The sequence below is a fragment of the Nyctereutes procyonoides genome, unplaced genomic scaffold (assembly GCF_905146905.1).
Source record: "Nyctereutes procyonoides isolate TBG_1078 unplaced genomic scaffold, NYPRO_anot_genome, whole genome shotgun sequence".
NCBI classification, from domain to species: domain Eukaryota; kingdom Metazoa; phylum Chordata; class Mammalia; order Carnivora; family Canidae; genus Nyctereutes; species Nyctereutes procyonoides.
Genome location: NW_026575024.1, coordinates 36,074,090 through 36,095,331, shown reverse-complemented (window position 1 = coordinate 36,095,331; position 21,242 = coordinate 36,074,090). Strand labels below are relative to the sequence as shown.

Genomic DNA, 21,242 nt, shown 5'->3' with positions numbered 1-21,242 from the left:
AGAATGTCTGGACAGTGGCTCTGAGATAATGCTAATTCTTGGGGTTCCTGACTGCCACTGTAACCCAACAGAGTGTGATAAGTAGAAACTTGGTTTCAATACATCTCACAGAGGGCCCAGCAGGTCTATGAAAATCTGTATTTGTCTTCTCAGTTGATGAGTACAAAACTGGGATAGATTTACTCTGCAACCAATGGAACCTAAACTTGGACTCTATATCTCATGGAGTAAGTGCTATACAGTAATGAAGGGCCAGAAAAATGGTCTCTGAAGTTCCCGCTCCCCACTGAAACCAAAAGCAGGGGTGCCTGGGTGGCTCAGTCAGTTAAGCATCTGACTCTTGATATCAACTCAGGTCATGATCTCAGGGTTGTGGGGACTGAGCCCCAAATCAGACTTCCCACTTAACAGGGAGTCTGTGTAAGAATTTCTCTCTCTGCCTCTCCCCCTGCTCTCCTCTCAAAATAAATAAATCTTTTTAAAAACAAAAACAGTATTGATCCTTGGAAATAAAAAAAAATTTTTTAAAGATTTTATTTATTCATGACAGGCACACAGAAAGGCAGAGACATAGGCAGAAGAAGCAAGCTCCCTGTGGGGAGCCCAATTTGGGACTCAATCCCAGGATCCAAGGATCATGACCTGAGCTGAAGGCAGATGCTCAACCATTGAGCCACCCAGGCACCCCTGGAAATCAAAGAATTCATTCTGGGCATGTCAAAAAAGTTCATTCAAGCTTCTGCACCCTGTAATTCTTACTACTAAGAAATAAACACAAACACTTGTGCATTTGTTTGCATGTTTGTTCGACCTATGTAAGTGACCTGAAAGGGTGACAGCTTGAGTGATCAGCTTACTAACAGATTTTTATCTGCTAAAAATCTGTTCCGGGTTATTCAATGGTTCTGCCCAATATGATAGTATCAGCCAGAAGTGAAGGAGTGCAATGATATAACCTCACTTGGGGTGGAGAAAAGACATCTGTCCAGTGAGCAGAATGTTGAGAGATATACTTTGGGTTCGTTTGGCCTGTAAGGAAAGATAGCCTGACGTGTGTGTGTGTGTGCATGCGTGTGCATTCATTCATTCATTCATTGGCATGATCTCAGACCAACTGGTGACGAGGACATTTTAGGAAAAGTTAACTGGAGTGTGTGTGTGAAAATATCTCTATCTTATGTGAATGTTCTCCAAAAACCTCCATTAAGAAAATCGTGCAATGACCTGGATAAAATGACCTGCCCTGTGGATGCTGGCCAGCCTCTTTCCCCAGATGTCAGATTACCTGCTCAAACGGCTCATGAGGCATGTGGCCATGTTGGCAAGGATAAGTATTATGCTTGGGCTCAATGGCATGGACTTAACCTCACCAACACTGAGCCTTGCCAAATGCCAAATCTGCCAAAGCAGCAATCAATTTGAGTCTCCCTACCAATTCTCATATTGCAAGTAGATGGGCCAGCAGTCAGCAATGGTGGGTAGATTATTATATTAGACATCTTTCATCACAGAGAAAACAATATCTTCACTGAAATGGATCCTTATTCAGAATTTGGGTGTATTTTCTATGCCTGCCATGTTTCTGCTGTACCTACTGAAGGCCTCATTCACCATTACCATAGTACTCCTGACCAAGAAACTCTTTTTAGAAATACACTGGTACATTCATAAAATGCAAAGGTCCTACCAAGCAATCAAGCAAGGATCAAATGTGGCTGGCCTTATAGGGTGGTTGAAGGGCCTACTGAAAATTCAGTTGTGATACAAACTGCAAGGCAGGACCTTGTGGGGCTGGGTTAAAGTCCTACAAGACATATTACATGCTGTGACCAGCAGAACAATATGTGTTCCCTTGGCAAGAATTCCTGGAACCAGGGAGTGGAAGTGGGAAGTGACCACCTCAGTAAAAGTTTGCTTTCTATCCTCATGACTGTGCTTCATGAGTATTCAAAGGAAAACTGGAACGAAGGGGTAACAATGACCCAGGCAGAAATTTAAAAGTGTCGCATACTACTGTAGGTTTTTTTATGCCACTAGACAAACAGACCAAAAGGGGAGTAGAAATGCTGGCCCATGATGACACAACAGAGGCAAGTGGATAAAATACAGGGATTATGACAGGCTCTATCTAGTGATACATTTCCAGTGCTAAAAATTCATGAGAACTGTGGACAGCCTCATAAAGGCAGGATCATTATAGGCTCAAATCTCTCTGGAATGGAGGTTTGGATCACCTTGCCACACAAAGAATCCTAATCAGCTGAGTTACTAGCTGAGGGCAAAGAGAATACGACACAAATGTTAAGAGGAGAGAAGATATAAATACCAACTATTTATTTTAAAAGTTAGAATGGTGGCATCCTCCTGCACTCTCTTCCTTCATATATTAAGTTTTTTTGGCTGTTTCCCTACATTTTCTTTAAGGTATGTTGTCAAGAGTTAACTTCATAATTTAGTCAATGGGTTAACAAACAAGGGCTGTGAATGAATGTCATTCAGGAAGCCTATGCTTGGAGCTAGGGTGTGAGACTTTGGGTTCCCTCCCTCTCCCTCTCTCCTTCTCTCAGAGGAGATGCTGACCTTATTTCCTCTGGCTTTGGGAGAGCTGTCATTAGGCAGAAGTCTGCTGTTGTTTGGAAGTTTGTGGAAGAAGGCAGCCAAGAAGAAAACTTGAGAGGATATTTTGTTAACTTGTGTCCACCCACCAAAACTTCTGACCATCCTCCTTGCAAAGTTTTGGCAACTTCCCACCTTTTAACATCCCACTTTCCCAAGGTAAAGGCCAAACATTCTGTCCTCCCTGGCCCACCTGCAACTAGGGTATAGCCATGGGATCTAGTTTTGCCTTGCACTAGGCTCAGAAGGAGCAGCATGGTGCTCAGCACCAGAGGCTGACCCCTGGTCCTGAGCATAGCAGACTGCAGCTGAAACGGCACATGTACCAAAGCTGTCCCCATCTGTGGCTGAGGTTATGCTGTGTCCTCCCAAAGGTAGATCCTGTGAGCTATCTATTATCTTTACCGACTCTGCTAAAGAGCCAGATCCATTCTGATAGTCTCAAGCAGAAATGAAATTAAAATAAAGGATATTAGACAACTAAGGCTCCTGACCACAGAAGGTTTTAAGCTGGAGACTATCACAGTTGTTTTCGAAAGGCCACTTTGGCAGCAGAGGTGTGGATAAGTTGGACGGAAAATCAAGGAAGGAAAATCAGAAGGCTATGGCAGTAATTCAAAAGTTGATTAAGAAGGCTGTGATCAAGGAAGGGACACTAGGAAAGAGAAAATATTAGGAAGAAAAAGGCAAACAACCCAGTACAAAGATGAGCAACAGCTGTAAACAGGCAGTTCAGTCAACAAGCACATAAAAAAGTGAAAGATAAAAATCAGAGAGCAGACTATCTCCTTTTTTGATTTTTCGCCTGTCAGACTGGGAAAAATTAAAAACACTGATAACACCTAGTTTTGGCAAGGTTAATGAAACAGAATTGGCAGAAATTGACAGTTAAGCCTTTTTTTAAAAGATTTATTTATTTATTTGAGGTGGGGGAGAGCATGCACATGCATGGGGGATGGGAGTACAGAGGCAGAGGGATAGAGAATTCAAGCAGACTCCATGCCAAGCCTGTGAAGCTCACTGCAGGGCTCAATCTTAAAACCCTGAGATCATGACCTGAGCTGAAACCAAGAGTTGGACACATAACTGACTGAGCCACTGAAGGGCCCCACGACTTACAACACTAATTTTTACTGAATCTATTGAAATAACACCTCAGGTGACTTAAAAAAGATGAAACTATCAGCAAATGTCTGTGTTATGCTGTTCATTTAGTTGGTGAATACTCTGTGTTCCTTTATATTGTAAGATCAAGGAAATGGCCTCAAAACCATTTACACAATTTTTTTTTCATAAAGAAAACCAGAAAACTGGCATGAAAAATATTTTTATCTGAATAATCAACAAAGTTACCAGCTCAGAGACTTCACCTCAGCCAGCATTATGTTCTATGTATCTGTACTGTGATGAGGTATATTATTTGTTATGTGGATCTAGAAATGGAAAAAAGGTAAGAAACTCATGTAAATAAGAGAAGATATCTACTTTACACAAAAGCATAAATTACTCACATTCATCCAAACCACCAATATAGTATATGGACTCTATTTTCAGGGAACATGAGACACAGAACTGGATACCGAGGAGGAAATAGCAAGGCCTTACGGTTAGTGGCTTTGAAATTGCTTTTGAAAAGGGCATTTCAGTAAGATTATGGGGAACAGCTGAGAACAGGCAGTCAGATTAAATGTAGAGCGATGTCTTCGGCTCTGAGGCAATACTAAAAACATGTACTCAGTTTCCATTTTTATTGATGTTGTTAATGAACAATATAAGGCGATAGATAGTACATTACAGTATGTGTCCACTGTTCCTACAGGTGAGCACATCCTAGAGCAAGATGGACCTCTCTGTGGAAGGAAGCAGTTATGTGATTTGGAGAAGAAAAGAAGAGGCCCTGTGGGGGGCAAAGAATCAGTCTTTGCCAACTAAGAGGTGGGAGAAAGGCAGGTATACAATTATAACATAATGTGACAAATGTATTAAAAGTGTGAAGTGCCAGAAGAAGAGAAACCGAGGGAGACTTTGGAGAAGTAATATTTGAGTTGGGTCTCAAAAGTTAAATAGGAGTTTTCCAGACAAAGGTGAACTGTGTAAATATTAAGGCAGAGGTATAAAGAATGCAGGCTTGGCTTGTGGGGAGGCAGGAAAGTAAGTAGCAGGAGGAGACAAGGCAGGATGGGGATGTTAGGGCAGGCCTTGACCTTACTAGGAAGAGGAAAGATAGTACTGTGTATGTAATTTATTACCTGTATAAATATTTATTAAGTACTTACTACAAAGCAGGAAATGTCCTCCAAGCTGGAGACACAATGGTAATAAAAAAGGCAGAACCTGTCTTCAGGTGGCTTATATGTTTGTGGAGAGACAGATATTAATTGAATGGTGTTCAGGATGCTTGTGGGCCTGTAACAAGGAGATCTGTCCCCAGGTAGGCTTCCCTAAAGAGTGATTTTGAGCAGAGAGCAGAAGGAACACAGGGAAAGGGGAGACCAGCGCTCCAACACGGGCAGAGGCCCCATGAGCAGAAGAATGGAGCTTTGAAAGAAAGCAATTAAACTGCCATCAGTGGAGTAAGAAAGAAGGAAAAAGTGGGACAAGTGGAGGCTGGAGAGAGAGAGGCTGCTACTCCAAGGATCCTAGCTTGTACCTGGAAGCCTTGGGGAAGTGGTGGGGAAGTGGTTCACAAGATTAGACCTGTGATTTTATTTTATTTTATTCATTTATTCTTGAGAGATACAGAGAGAGAGAGAGAGAGAGAGAGAGAGAGAGAGAGAGAGAGGGAGGCAGAGACACAGGCAGAGGAAGAAGCAGGCTCCATGCAGGGAGCCCAATGTGGGGAACGTGATCCTGGAACTCCACTGAGCCAAAGGCAGATGCTCAACCGCTGAGCCACTCAGGCATCCCCAGACCTGTGATATTAAGGGATGACACTAACTGAAGTATAAACAGCAGGAGAGGCACTGGCCAGAGCAGATGCAAGGAAGCCAGCCAGGGAGCTGCTGTGGGTGCCCATGCCCAGGCATGCAGGGGAGGCTGGAGCAGGGATGTTGGTGGCAGCAGAGGAGGGGACTAGTTAAGGTATGAACATCAAAAGACATGGTCAATTAAAGGTTAACTGTGATCAGAAGTAGGCAGGAAAGGAAAGAGAGTGCTTTTATACCAAGTTGACTTTCAAGGAGGAATACTTAGCACAGCTTTTCTTCCTAAAGAGTGAATAACGCAATGGTTCATTAGTATCACCCTGTCTACCTCTGGCAGTCAATTACACTACTTATCTCATTACAGAGAAGCCTAGCATTCATCCCCACAAGTGACTGATCACTGAAGGCTCCATGAGGCAAATACAGGCTTCTCCTAGTTTGTGTTTGGGCAGCTAAATAAACCAAGTCAAAGGCAAATGACAAACTCAGAAAGGACACTTAAAACCTATAAAACATACAAAGCATTCATATTCTTAAGAAGCTCTTACAAATGAATAAAAATATGAACATTAAAACTAAAAATATTATAGAGAAGTTGCTATGTGCAAGCATGTATATATCATCAGGATATTCACAGTAGCATTGTTTACCACAGTGAAAATATTAGATGCAAACTAAATGTTCTACCAATAAATCAGAGTATGGATATTTAATGGAATACTACACAGTCACTAAAAGTAGTGACAGGAACCCTGAATGGCCAACACAATTTGAAAAACATTAAGAAGGTTCGAAGACTCACATCTCCTAATTTCAAAACTTATTATGAACCTATGGTAAGCAAAACGGTGTGGTACTGGCATAAAGACAGACATATGGAACAATGGATCAGAATAGAGAGCCTAGAAATAAACCCTCACATTTATACATACATACATACATACATACATACTTATTTATTTATTTATTTATTTATTTATTATATTATTATTTATGTATTTATTTGACAGAGAGAGAAAGCACAACCAGGGGGAATAGTAGGCAAAGGGAGAGGGAGAAGCAGATTCCCCACTGAGCAGGGAGCCTGCCACAGAGCTCGATCCCAGGACTCTGGGATCATGACTTGAGCCAAAAGCAGTTGCTTACCCGAATGAACCACCTAGACACCCCCAACCCTCACATTTATGATTAAAGACTTTTAATAAGGGAGCCAAGACCATTCAATGGGGGAAAGGACAGACTTTACCAACAAATGGTGCTGGAACAACTAAATATCCATATGCAAAAGAATGAAGTTGGACCCTTTCCTTGAAATTAAGATAAATCAAATACCTAACTAAAAGGAGCTAAATCTATAAAACTCTTAAAAGCTTCATGACATTGGATTCAGTAATGATTTCTTGGATATAGCATCAAGTACAGGCAGCAAAATAATAGATGAATTGGCTACATCAAAACATAAAACGTCTGCACATCAAAGGACACTACTGAGAGTAAAAAGGCAACACACAATGGGAAAATATTTTCAGGTCAAATACTTGATAAGGAATTAATATCCAGAATATGTAAAAGAACTCTTACAACTCAAAAACAAAAAACAAATAACACAATAAAAAATGAGCCAAGGACATAGACATTTCTCCAAAGAAGAAACACAAATGGCCAGTAAGCATATGAAAAAATGGCCAAAAATCACTACAAATGAGGGAAACACAAACTGAAATCGCAATAAGATACCACTTCACAACTCAGCATAGCTACTATCAAAACAACAGAAAATAAGTATTGACAAGATTATGGAGAAACTGGGATCCATTCTTGGTGAGAATGTAAAATGGAATAGTCACTGGAAAACAGGATAGCACATTCTTCAAAAAAAATTAATTAAAATAAATATAACTGGTAATTACCAAATGATGCAGCAATTCCATTTCTAAGTATACACCTAAAGAACTGAAACCAGGGACTCAAAAAAAAGCAGGGAAATGGAATATTTAGTACTTTTCACTCTGCAATAGAGGAAGCCGGGGGAAGGCTAATTGAGAATCAGTACTGACCATGCCACCTGCATATCAGAAATGGAAGTTTGAGACCCTTCTCTGTTCCTTCTCCTTTTGTACCAGTTAGAAAATGAGACCAGCCAAGTCTGCTGAGGTACAAAGGATACAAGCTCCTCTGGATTTTCTCAAGATTTATCCTACAACTAATCGAAATACCAAAAAGCGTCATCTAATATAATATTGTTTGGACTGAAAAATCCATTTGTTTGAAGCTTTCGGTTTGGGTTAATCTGTCGGCCCACTTATCAGCTGTGCCCAGGTGAACACTGTAGATTAAGTATGGCTTCAAAGGGGTTACTTAACACAATTCTTCTTCTAAGGGGGTGCTGCATTAGCATTACCCAGTTTACTGCCGTCCAGTCCTGTACACTGAGGATTAAAATGAGGTTGACCTTATCTGTACCACAAAGAGTATTTATGAGACACTGATTTAAAGTTAAAAGAAAATTAAAATCACAACAATGACAGAGTATAAAGAACAGCAGGCTGGGAGTCAGAAGAGCTGTGTCTGGAGTCCAGCTCTGCCACTTGTCACCCAGGTATGCTTTTCTTCAACAGGTCACTGAATCTGTGTATCCGGCACTGGGCTATGTAGGGAGGAGTGGGGCGTGTGGGGGAAGACGGCAAATAAACAAGATCATCTCTGTCCTCAAAAAGATGATCTTTGATTTAGGTGAGCTCTTAATCTTTTAGCTCCTCAACATTATCACCTACAACTCAGACATAACCATTCTCAAAGTGTTGTTAGGAAATCGGGTGGGATAGTTCGACCTCAGTGCCCTTCTATTTGGGGCCAGATAACACCTTGCTGTGGGGGCTTTTCTGTGCATTGTAGGATATTTAGTGGCATCCTTGGCTTCTACTCTCTAGATGCCAGTAGTTACCAGGATGACAACCAAATGTCCCCTGAGGCACAATCACCCCCAGTTGAGATCCTCTGAAATATGGTGACATATATGAAAGCATTTAAAAAAGCATAGAACCCCAAATCAAGTCAGTATTAATGTAAATGAATTTGTAAGACTACTTGTTAAAAAAAAATCCTATAAAGCATTCACAAGTTTCCTTAGGAATGTTTTATTTTCTATCTTTATATATTTTGCCTCCCATTAAAAGCCCTCAAGGGCTTTTTTGTTAATTTTCTCTACCCAAACAAAGCATCTTCATTAGAACATGTTTTTTAAATGTATCACTGTACTAATATGACAAAGTCCAACAAAACCGCCATCTCCACAAAGCAGAAATTTTACCCAAAATCAAAGTACTCTGTGCCTACCTTTTAAGGTCAAGGGACTGGATCTTGTGAATTCTGTATTTGATGGCCTGTGTTGTTTACGAACTGCCAAGTACTCATTAACTCTTGAATCGATGGTTTCTTTTAACAGTAAACAGACTTCCTAAAGTAAATTTAAAAATGAGATATATTCTCTATGTAATGCAATGCAAAAAGAGTCAACATAGGGCATATTAAAAAGTCAACACTAAACATTTCAATTTGTTTGCTTTTTTACTTAGCTGTGAAAGCTGAAAAGAATGCTGTGTTCCAGGGTAACATCCCACACGTAAGTTTGCTACTGAGCTTTGTTAAAAAATCATGACGTTGGCTTACTCTGTGAACTGAGAAATTCATTTAATTTCCCTCTGCCTCAGTTTCACATTTCTAAAAGAAAGACAAAAACAGTGAAGTGCCCTGTGTGGCCATGCAAGACTGAGGATGGCAGTGGACGGTTGTTTTGTGGGAGTACCAGGTACAGTGCTATTAGCTCTTCCAATTTGTTCAAGAGGAGCCAGCCACAGTGATTTCTATGTGAATATTTCCCATTTTTCAAACTTGGTTTAAAATCTTTTTTATCCTAAACACCACTATTCCTTAGTTTCTGGCCTCAGATTTAGAAATCTATTGAAAAAGGAACAGCACTAAGTGACGGGCTGGAAAGAACTGGGAATCAGTAATGTGATTTTCTTCCACGTTCTTGTTGACCATACTCTATATGCCCATTTCCTTTTGTAAAAACTGCACTGTATCTGCGAATTAATGGTGAAAATAATTTAACTTCTCATATTTCTCTAAAGTAGATTAATATTTATTAGACAACAGAAACAGATGGTTTTAATTCAACATCAACATACCACATCACTAGCAAATTTCTGGAGCTATTGTTTGATGAATCAGTGTTACTTATGAAAAGAAAAACAAAACTCTCAAAGTCCACCACACAACAGGAAAGAAACTGTCCATCAGAGACATGTAGCCAAGGTAGGGAAAGGAAAAAACATGGCACACCAATTGAAATTCCTTAGCTTAGATTAAGAACTGGTGTGTAAGGACTGGTCATTCTGGTCCGAGTCCCAGACTCTGCAGAAGGCTCAGAGTTGCCAAGGTCAATTCAAACCTGTTTCACTGGTTTATTCAATACCATCTCAGGTTGATCTCTTAGAATCTTCATAAATTAAAACAAGAGCAAAATTTTAAGCAGCTCTGAGGGACAATGATAGCTAAATTTTTCTTTTATTGCAAATACGTACACTCTTTAGCAGCACCAAAAATCCCTGATTTAATTCACAAATGTGATCTTCTACATAAAATGTAAACACTAGTCTCCTCTCTCTTGCTCTCATTTTGCAGCCCAAAGATGCAGTGCCTTGTGGACTACAGAGATATCCGTTTACAGTTGAGCGTTTTGGCATTGTTCACACAACAGAAAGGCAGCTTTGCCTCATACTGTTGTTTTAACAAAGAATTTTGCTTCACATGCAGGGTTCAACTATGACTGAGCTAGAAAATATGTGAAAGACATACATGGAAACAAAGATTGTTAAAATTTGGCTATAAATACCCTATAAGGCTAGAACTAAAAATAGTATGACAAAAATAAAACAAAGGCCCATACGACACAAACTTTCTCCCTATAGTTACGGGGCTTTCCTTCCATGAGTCAGGTTTGACGAATGGAAGGTAGACCATGGGTGATGTGGTCAAGATACCCTAGTAACTGACCACAGCACACTTAGCAAAGCATTCTTTTCAGAACCAGAACAGTGCAAGAAAAGACAAATTCCCAGTTATAGTGGAGAGGCAGATAAGAAGACCAAGCTGAATCAATGAGCAAAAAGACATAGATATATATGGTATTTCTAGGCTAATGGGGCTCACACTTGCTTCCTCAAGTTTACAAATGAAACAGTTCAAGTTTGTCTGTTTGGGTACAAAGACTACTCGTGCTGGACTCAAAATAAACCTGGGTTTAATACATGCAATTAGTTCCTTTTTCTGAAAAGGAACTGGACATTCTTGAGACTTTCACTATATAAAGTGATGGCTAAAATGTAATCAAATTGATTGCTCATGAAATCCCAATCATGAAAAGATCTAATATTAAAAAAATATGAAAGCACTGAGACACTGAATACAGACTAGAGTCATATCCTTTCCTTGACTAACTTTTTTCCTCTCTCTCTCTCTCTCTCTCTCTCTCTCAGAGCAATTTTAATGTCAGTGAACAAACTTTAAAGGAACAACTTGAAGTATAAGCAGCAAACCATCTGCTTTTGCTTTGAGAGGGAAGCTTGGCTCGCTGGCATAACCTGCCCTCTTGCAGCTAACACTGCAGCCAAGCTCTGCAGGTCCAATCGTGCACTGAGCACCTTTGCTAAGTCATGCCTTGCTGCTGGGACGTAGTACTAGGTGGAGCAGCAATAGCTATGTGTGGCACCCTGGAAAAATCTAGCTTCATGCTTTGGCTAGGAGGTGATTCACATATTCCTAGCCTTATTTTAAAGCCTTCCAAATCAACTGACTCTTGGCAAAACTGACTACATACCAACAAGAAAGGGCTAAGGCTGAGGTGGTAAAGTTGGGAGAGAACAGAGAAGAAGGTGGGCCCAAAACAGTGGATTCCAGAATGCTGTTCCTGTCAGTCAAGTCAGAAGACTTTTGGGGTGAGGTCCCCTCAGGTGAGCATTAGTCACTTTGGGGAAACCAAGTATTGGTAAGCCAAAGTTGGAATTCCCTGGAGTTGAGTTGTACTAGGAGAGGCTGGCTTACCAAATATTAAGTCCTGAGGAGGAAAATCCATTTATTAACCTGAACAACAAATCCCATTATACCAAATCTTGTGCCTGCCTTCCCCTAGCTGTAGGCCACCAGATATCCTCTACATACTGCCTAACCATGTCATGATTATATTATTACTTTGTGACAGAAAATGTATTCCTTATAAATTTTCTTTGAGGGAGTTTTTTGTTTCCAATAATCTTCAAAAGTTAACTGAAAACAGTCACCACAGTAATGGTGGGTTTTTTTTCCTTTGTTTTGTTGCTACTATCACTAAATTCTTCTCCATACACTACCTTTCTATAAAACTTAACTTTATTTCTAACACTAAAAAGCTATTGTGATGAGTATCATGGAGGATACAAAGCGCTATAATACTCTGAAAGTTCTGTGAAAGACAGTGCCTTGTCATGGTTCTCCCTGCTCTCTAGTACAAGGACATGCAGAAGGAAGCAGAACACGTGAGGAGAGCCAGATGCACTCTCCAGCCTTCTGGCACAGCAGCACTGGGGTGGGATCACGGAAAATGAGGGCTAGGAGTGACTCAGAGGCTGATGGTCCAACTCCTTCATCTGCAGATGAGGAGACTGAGGCCCAGGGAGGTCAAACACCATGTTCCCAGTCACATGACCATCCAGCCGTCCGCTTCCCAGATGGACCACAGTGAGAAGGAACACAGTCCAACAGAGGTACACTCAAAGACTCATGTTAATAAAAGTAGAGTAGGCGACAAAAGTGTGGACAATGAGAATTTAAGAATTAAATAAGAATTTGACTTCAAAGTGTGAAAGAGGCAGCCTCGGTGGCGCAGCGGCTTAGCGCCGCCTGCAGCCCAGGGCGTGATCCTGGAGACCCTGGATCGAGTCCCAGGTCAGGCTCTCTGCATGGAGCCTGCTTCTCTCTCTGCCTGTGTCTCTGCCTCTCTCTCTCTCTGCATCTCTATGAATGAATGAATGAATGAATGAATGAATGAATAAATAGATTTAAAAAAAACAAAAAACAAAGTGTGAAAGATTAGCTTTGCATTCACCCCACGCCTGTTTCAGGGGCTCAGTCTGTCCTTTACAACTGGTTAGATTAAAATCCCTGCTTGCCTAGAACCCCCACTTTAATGTCTTCTTCTGTTTTAACTATAAAGAGCCCATTCCCCAACAACAAAATGGTAGAAAATGTCTGATTTAAATAAGTAATATAGTTTATGAAATATATAGATGTGTCACTTTCTCAGGGAAAAAAAAAGTGGATGTCTGTCATCAGGAATATAACAACTGTTTCCTGAAGGTTAAATATCATTCAATATTTTTTGCTCACTAATGAAAATGAAAGCTGGAAAGAGTTAATATTTCTTCGAGCAGCAGCCACTTGCATTTAAAAAGTGAAAAGTTTTGTGATACCTCTTTCTTATGTTCAGAAAACCAGCTGGTATCTCTGTTTGAACCTTGAGGCAATACGTGAAGATCCACCAGGACAGCAAAATTCCCACACTAAAAAGACATTAATGGCAGAGTTAGCTCACACCCAGCAAACAATGAAAGAAAATCTCACAAATTCCTATGTGGTTGCTCATGATGAAATGGCAACAAAGTTCCCTAGTGGACAGAAAACTTCATATGGGGCAGGGCTACAGGTCATAAGCCTACTAGTTTTTGCAAGTTTAATATTTACAGTAGAAAAGCTAAGGAGAAATATAATTTTCACCATGATACTAAAGACAAAATATCTATCTCGGGGTCACACCTTTAAGGGGGATGTTCAAGACATTCAGTGACAGCTGGAAGACTATCAGACATTGAAAGAAGTTAAATGGGTCAGTCCTGGGTAGGCTCCAGAAAAGAAGGGTTCCATGAATAGTCAGGGGAATTCTTTCTTCTAGGTAGGCAACAACAGATATAAGCTAGTGCATTTTTAGACAGACAAAAGGAATGGCTGTGACAGCACATCTTAGAATAGAAATGGAAGTGAGGAGAAATGAAAAAGAAACAAGGAGAGGAAGCTAGATGCTAAATGACAGTTAACAAAACTAGTAACTTGGTTTCATTAAAATATGCTATAAAATTGTACAAATCTTGCTTCCTGCCCCTGTACAACAGGGTAGCCAATAACCATGTGTGGCCTCTAAGCACATGGAATGTGGCTACTATGATTGAGAAGCTGAATTTTAAACTGCATTTAACTTTAATTTAAACAGCCATATGTGACCAGCCACTCTGTGGCACAACTATAGATCCTGTAAAATGTGGTAGCTTTATAAATCCTCACACCTTATGAGTAAAGTAATTTCTGAAGATATATAAATAACTGGATGGGCTAACTCAGAAAGGAATAGAAGACCAAGACTGCAGGCTGGGGATGATCCCAGAGGCCCAAAGGGTCAGTGACAGCCTGTAGGAAAATGTCACCTCTGCACCTCTCTGGCTAAATAGTTTTTTTTTTTTCTTTAAAATTCTGTGCTATATTTCAATGATGAAAGGAAAGTAGTTTCAACTAATGATCTGAGAACACCAAATATAAATATGGAAAGAAAATAAAACATGACATTTATATCACACCATACACAAAAATTAATTTGAGATGGATGAGAGACCTACACATAAAAACCAAAGCTATCTTGCCAAACTTAGGATAGAAAAACTTTTTTAGGACCCAGAAAGCACCAAAGACAGCCAAAAAAATTTTAAATTGAACTGTCAAAATTTAAAACTTTTGCTCATTAAAAGACACCATTAATAAAATCGATATGTATGTCACATGCTAAGAGAAAATATTCATAAATTCATTTATCTGATATAAAGGACTAGCATCCAAAATACAGAACTCCTACCAGTTGATATTAAAAAAACAAACAACCCAAGCCTGAATAGATACTTCACAAGATAAACAAACAGCTAGTAACACATGAAAAAGTATTCAACATCAGTCATTGGGCAAATGCAAATTAAAACCACCAACTATACATACCTACCAGAATGACTAAAATAAAAAAGACTGACACACCAATGTTGGTAAGGATGTGGAGCAACCCAAACTTTTATACATTGCTAGTGGAAATGCAAAATGGTTTGACCACTTTGGCAAATGGTCAGTTTCCTACAGTTAAACACACAATTTAATTTACTGACTAAGCCAACAATGCCACCTTCCGTATTTACCAAGAGAGATAAAACATGTGAACAGAAAGACTTGTATGCAAATGTTTGTAGAAGTTTTATTCATAACAGCTAAGACAGAAGACAACCTAAATCTATCAACAGGAGAATAAACAAAGTGTGGGACATTGATTCAGTGGAATGCTCCTCACAAAACTACTCATATACTCAACAGGGACTAATTTCCACCTTATGTTGAGCAAAAGAAGCCAGGCTAAAAGAATACATATTGTATGATTCCACTTCTATAATGTTCTAGAACAGCAAAACTAAATCTGTGATCAAAGCAATCAGACGGCGATTACTTAGGGAGGAACTGATTAAGAACAGGGACAGAGGAACTTTGTGTGGTGATGGGAATGTTCTGTATCTTGGTGGGGTATATGCTGAAGATCAGTTCACTTCAGTGTATATAAATTATACATCACTAATAAGTAATTTTTAAAGGCTGTGTTTGTGTAAAAGCACATGTATATTTACTGACATATATAAAATGTATTGTGTCTCTGAAAATGTATGGGTATTTTGGGGAAGACCAAAGTGAAGTTCACTAGGTAAAAAAATCATGAAATATGATGAAAGAGAGTTTCCTATAATGTCAAACAGTACAATGTGACCTACTGAAGTGCAGTATACTGTGTTACAATCAGTACTTTATTTTAAAGAAAGAGAATCAAAAGTAGTTATTTGAATAGAATAAAAAATATCAATGTGTCACATTGTAAGGTCAAGTCTTGTTTTGTGAAACTTATATATGAGTATAATGAGTTATGATGAAAAGCCTATTTCTTACTGTGGACTTGAGGTCAAAACTTTGAAAATTAGGGATCCCTGGGTGGCGCAGCGGTTTAGCGCCTGCCTTTGGCCCGGGGCGCGATCCTGGAGACCCGGGATCGAATCCCACGTCGGGCTCCCCGTGCATGGAGCCTGCTTCTCCCTCTGCCTATGTCTCTGCCCCTCTCTGACTATCATAAATAAATAAAAATTTAAAAAAAAAAAAAAAAAAAAAAAAAAAAACTTTGAAAATTATACTCAAGCATACAGTTATTTTATGCTCCTTCACAATGCTAATTACAGATTTAACCTTTAAGGAGTATGCTGCCACCAGGTGGAGGTCATATGCCACAACTACATGATCTTAGCCGGGGTTATTAACATTTTGTGTGCCATGGATCTCTTTGGGCAGCTGTGCAGTTGATGAAATCTGCTCAGAATGTTTAAAAATGTATGAAACATAATGCGCAGGACTAAAAATAAAACCAACTTGACTGAAGTACAATTATCCAAATTAAAAAAAATTTTTGCGTGTGATTTAGTAATGTATGTACTTGTTTATTAAGGCACTGGCTCTTCTTACACAGTGGTAGATCTAATAAACTACCATAATTTCAAAGTAGTGGTAAGCACAGATGAAATCTTCAGATATGTACCACAATTATAATATAAAAAGAGCTACAATTCTAAAGGTGACATATACTGTAAATACCACTGTGTTTTAAATACTTAACTTATGGGGCACCTAGGTGGCACTCGAGTCTTAGTCATGGTCTCAGGGTCATGAGATCACCTCCCTGGTTGGGCTCCATGCTCAGCATGGAGTCTTCCTGAGATTCTCTGTCTCCCTCTCCTGTACCCCCAGCTCCTGCATGCTGCACACTCTCTCTAAAGTAAATACATCTTTAAAATAAATACTTAACTTATAATAAAAAAATTGATTAGAATTTGGTTTAAATAAAGATGTAATTTTTGTTCCAATCCAAGCTCACTGATCCTCTGAATTCTATCCCAGACCTGTGGAGGCTCCACAGATGGCAGAACAAGAGCCTCTCCAAAGCAATGGGATATGCCTTACAGACATCCTACTGAGTTCCCTACAAGTGTTTCATCTTGACTCCTCAAACCAAGTTCTCTACTATTCCTTCTTCATTAGCAAAAATATCTTTTAAAATAGTTTTTTTTAAAAGTGATGCTTGAACATTCTGAATTGATACCATATAATAGCTTTCTAAAGAATTAAATAGCAATTTGATATTTTCTCATCATTTCGTAACTTTGATCACAAATAACCTAGTGTAAATTTGATTATAAACAGACTGATTAGAATGTCTTTTCTTTTCTTTTCTTTTTTTTTAATAAACCATGGAATCTTACTCTGGTGTTCAAACTTTCCTGGGATTTCAGCCAGACTCTGCCACCGGGCACGTGTGCAGTGCCTCCCCCCCCCCCCCCCCCAGCAGCGTTCTCCTTTTGCAGCCAGCAGTTCTGAATTATCCAGCAAGAACTCTCTCAAACTCCCACACTAAGCACAAGTATTTTGCCTTTCAAAAGTTCCCTGCTCTCAAAGCTTTGTTGCTTAGCTCCTATGAGTGAAGAGACATCGGGGCTCTTAACTGCTGCCAGAAGCATAGCCTTCACTTTCCTTAATTAGGAGGAGGTCATTTCATCTCTCAACAGATAAACTCTCCAGCTCTCTTCAGAAAGGAGGAACACGCTAACCATCACTTCTTTCTTAGGCCAGAGCTGCTCATTTTAGGCCAAGTTATGTCTTTAGTAGACCAAAGGTTACTAGAAAAAGCTTTGCATCCATGCCCTGGGTTGTGAGTCAACAGACCAGGGTCTGATCCACCATCTAGCTCCCTCCACCCAGAGATTTCAGCCAAAAGCCTGGGAGTCAACTCTTACTCCTCCTTTTCCCTAACCCTCCACCATTAGTCATCAAGTTTTGTCGATTTTACTTCTAAAAGAGCTAAACACACCCCCATCTCTTATTCTGCAGCTCATATCACCTCCCACTTGGAATATGACGGCTACTTCTCCTTGTGTCTCATGAACTCTCAATGCCCCTATCAGAGCAATTTCTAACATACGGACTGTTTCTGCCCTCTGCTTTTTTTTTTTTTTTTAGGATTTTATTTATTTATTCATGGGAGACACAGAGGAAGAGAGGCACAGACATAGACAGAGGGAGAAGTAGGCTCCCTGTAGGGAGCCCGATGTGGGCTCGATCCCAGAACCCTGGGATCACAACCTGAGCCAAAGACAGATGCTCAACCACTGAACCACTCAAGTGCCCCTCAGCCCTCTGCTTCTAATGCACCTCAATGCTCCTGTGTTTAGTGAATTTTTATGCATTCTCGAACCCTAGCAAGGGCATGGACATCTCTGTGGAGCTTTTCTGAACAGTCTGTCACTTCCTTCTCTGGATCAGGCATATGTTACACACCCTTATTTATTCCTGCACTAATGGCTGGTATATGTACGGGTAGCCCCTACTAGGTTTTTAGCTCCTTGGTACAGACAGACAAGGTCCCAATCTCATTCAACTCTACACTGCAGCAATTAACATAGCACCAGCTCACAATAAGTGCTTAATATTGTGTGTATCTGTGTGTGTGTATGTAGATAGTTTTAATCTTCAGCGTGACCATCCTGGCCTTGCCCTCCAGCATCTGGGCCACCACTGCTCTGAATAATCTTTCTCAAGGAGAAGGAAACAAGGCAAATGCTTAATATTTAATAGAAGGAAGAAAGGAATGAATGAAAAAGGCAAGATAAATTGGGCTCTGAATTTTGGGCAAACCACAGCCTTATGTACAAAGGGAGGGCATTATAGAACAACTCCATCCCTCCTTATTCTAGAGCAGCAACAACTGCATCATCACCAGTAACAATCAGTCATTTTCTATAGTTTGAAAAAAGGTAATAAATAATACAAGGATCCTACAATTACCTCACCCTAAACTCACTGCCAGGGGTGGAAGATCTTATCTTCTGTTTTTACCTTATGTGTAAAATAAAGGTGGAAATGCTAACCCTTCTCACACATGTAGGTATTTCAGAATCAGGCTCAGAACAGTGAGATATGTGTATATTCTCGCTCTCCCATTCATCCATTCAACACCTGTGAGTTTTCTAGAGGCATTGGCTAGAACTTGAGGCAGCAACAGAGCACTACAGTAAGTGTAACCACAGCATCCATCCAAAGACCAGAGGTGGCCAGGCCGCCACTCTGTCTGAGGGAGGCCAGGGATGACGGGTATGACTTCTCAGCTCAGTCCTGAGGAAGAAGGCAAGAGGTAGAGAAAAAAAATCAAATGGCATCCACACAGGGAAAAAGGCCTGAATAGATTGGCATGCTCTGGGGACGAAAAAAAGAGTCTAATAAGCAGAAACAAGGCAATGTCAGCAGATGAGGCCAACAGGGCAGGTCAAGGGGGAACCAGAAGACCTGTAGGCTGCAGAGCTCTCTCAGGTAGGTGTGGCACACATGAGCTGGCAGGGAGAAATCATGGAACCATGAAGAATGGGTTTAGAGCCACCCCAAAAGCCCAACTAAGAGACGATGGAAGTTGATAGGTGAAGACAAAAGGGTGGATTTGAGAGAAACTCAAGAGAAAGAAGAGGATGTAGTTGGGTGTAGGAGGAGGAAGAACAAAGATGATGTCCTATGCATGTGAGTAGTTTCAACCATGCCCATGGGTCTGTCCACAGGCAGCTTGTCCAGATGGATCTGCTCTGTCACTGGCATTTTATACTCACCTGTAATCAAGGATTTAAGGCAAGCTGGGTTAACAAGGCAAAGATTAAAAATAGAGGAAATAAAAAAAAACAAAGGTCGAAACATAAAACGAAGCCGATGGTAGGTCTGCACAAAATTCCCACCACTGTCAGAGGTCTCTGCAATAATTGGCTCTGAGTTTGCTAGTTTCCAATGTCAAAAAACAAAAGCCAGAGTCCAAAAGATGAGAATGAATCAGTACTGAGGATAAGTCAATATTCCTAAATATTAAATCTAGAAAGACATTTCTTTTGAATGTTTTCATGAGAAAACAAAAACAAAAAAACATGGCAATTCTCTTCTTGGAGTATCAACTTTACTAAAAGGTTTTAAGGAACATATTAAATATTTTCATATCAAAATAAAGTGCCTGTATGTTACAACATGAAATTTAAAAGTCATGTGGTTTTTAAAGAAAAAGCATAGTTTACAGAGTACCTATGTTCTAAGCATTGGGTTATTAATAAGCTTTACCGATAGTATTCAATTTAATCCTCACTACTAGCCTATAAAAGAACACAACTGTTACTCACATTTTATAGGTAAGGAAGTGGAATCTGAGAAAGTAAGGACTAGTTCCAATATAATACAGTCAGTTAAGTGACACACCCAGGAATCAAATCCAAATCTGACTCTAAAAGCCCACTGCCATGCATTACTTTGAATAAAACATCCTCTCTGCAGAAGGCCACTGAGGACTTTCTTCCAGAAGCCATGTGGAGGCACAGTTAAGGCTGCCTAGCCTGAAACCCACCCCACTATAGCTATTCCCTCTAGGGTGGGCACTGATAGCCGTATCTATCCATTACTGCCAGGGGACTGAACCAAGGATTCCAAACAGAGTCACTCAGCTCCCTTCCCTAAGCAGAATGACTCACTCTGTGCTAGAAGAGCACTAAAAGTTCAGATGCTGAAGTTGCCAAAGTGGGATGCCATCTTAGAGGGCAATGTAATGGCAAGAGCCGCATTGCAGAAGGACTGGGGTGGGAGGGCCGGTTAGGGAGAAGGCAGGAGCAAAAAGAGAAGGGAAAGAATGCAGCAGAGCACTAGGGCAATAAATCATACTGAAGGTGAGGCAGTGGGAATGGAGGGCAGGAACAATGGTCCCTGGACAGTAACAATCCTTACCCAGAGTTAAAGCAGAAGAAAAGTCAGCACAAATCTTTTGTTGATTTAACCCCCTTGGCCTGCTCCTTATTACAATACTCGCCCCAAGGAATCCAAGCTTGGAGTTTACATTCAAGAAAAAGCAAGCAGCGTACCTTTAGAATGGCATATACAATAAACCATCAGACAGGTAAGGGGAGGAGAGAATAAAGAGTCTTTCCATTGGGATATACTGTATCCTTAATCTAACTGGGAAAACTTAAGCATGAACAAATGGGCAATAATAATAGTTAAGATTCATTGAGCATAAAGTATATGCCAGATACTGTGTGAAGCCCTGTCTGTACATTATTGCATTTGATTCTCATGACACCCAGAGAGTCATAAATGATTACCAGTCAGTGTTCTGGAAACACTGAGAAACTTAAGAGCTCTACTCTCTTTTACTTTTAGAAGATCCCTGGTGATCACAGCTAGGTTTTGTTTGGTGTGGTGCCTTGCCAACCTGGCAATCCTTGTCAGGCCAGGTAGAAGGAACACTATGATCTTAGTAACAGAATTAGGCACAGCCTGAATTCAAGAACACAGCACACAGAGAAGGCCTGAAGAAAGCCCTCTGATGACAAACAGAAGGGCCTAGTGCAGGAAATCCAAGACCACGAATCTCTTCTGATGAAGTCCCAGTTTCGGAGGGGTGAACTACCTCCCTTCTCGAGGTGTCAGTTTCCCTGTGTGTAAAATGAAGGGCCACAACTAAGATCTCCTTCAAGGTGCCTT

General features: G+C 40.3%; 1 protein-coding gene across 1 annotated transcript in view; it reads right to left on the bottom strand.

The window, feature by feature from the left end:
* Positions 1–21,242, bottom strand: part of SLX4IP (SLX4 interacting protein) — a 257,746-nt gene that overhangs the window by 135,476 nt on the left and 101,028 nt on the right. Inside the window, 2 exon segments of the mRNA XM_055301554.1 lie at positions 8,877–8,997; positions 13,049–13,138. Coding sequence (XP_055157529.1) covers positions 8,877–8,997; positions 13,049–13,138 — 211 coding nt within the window.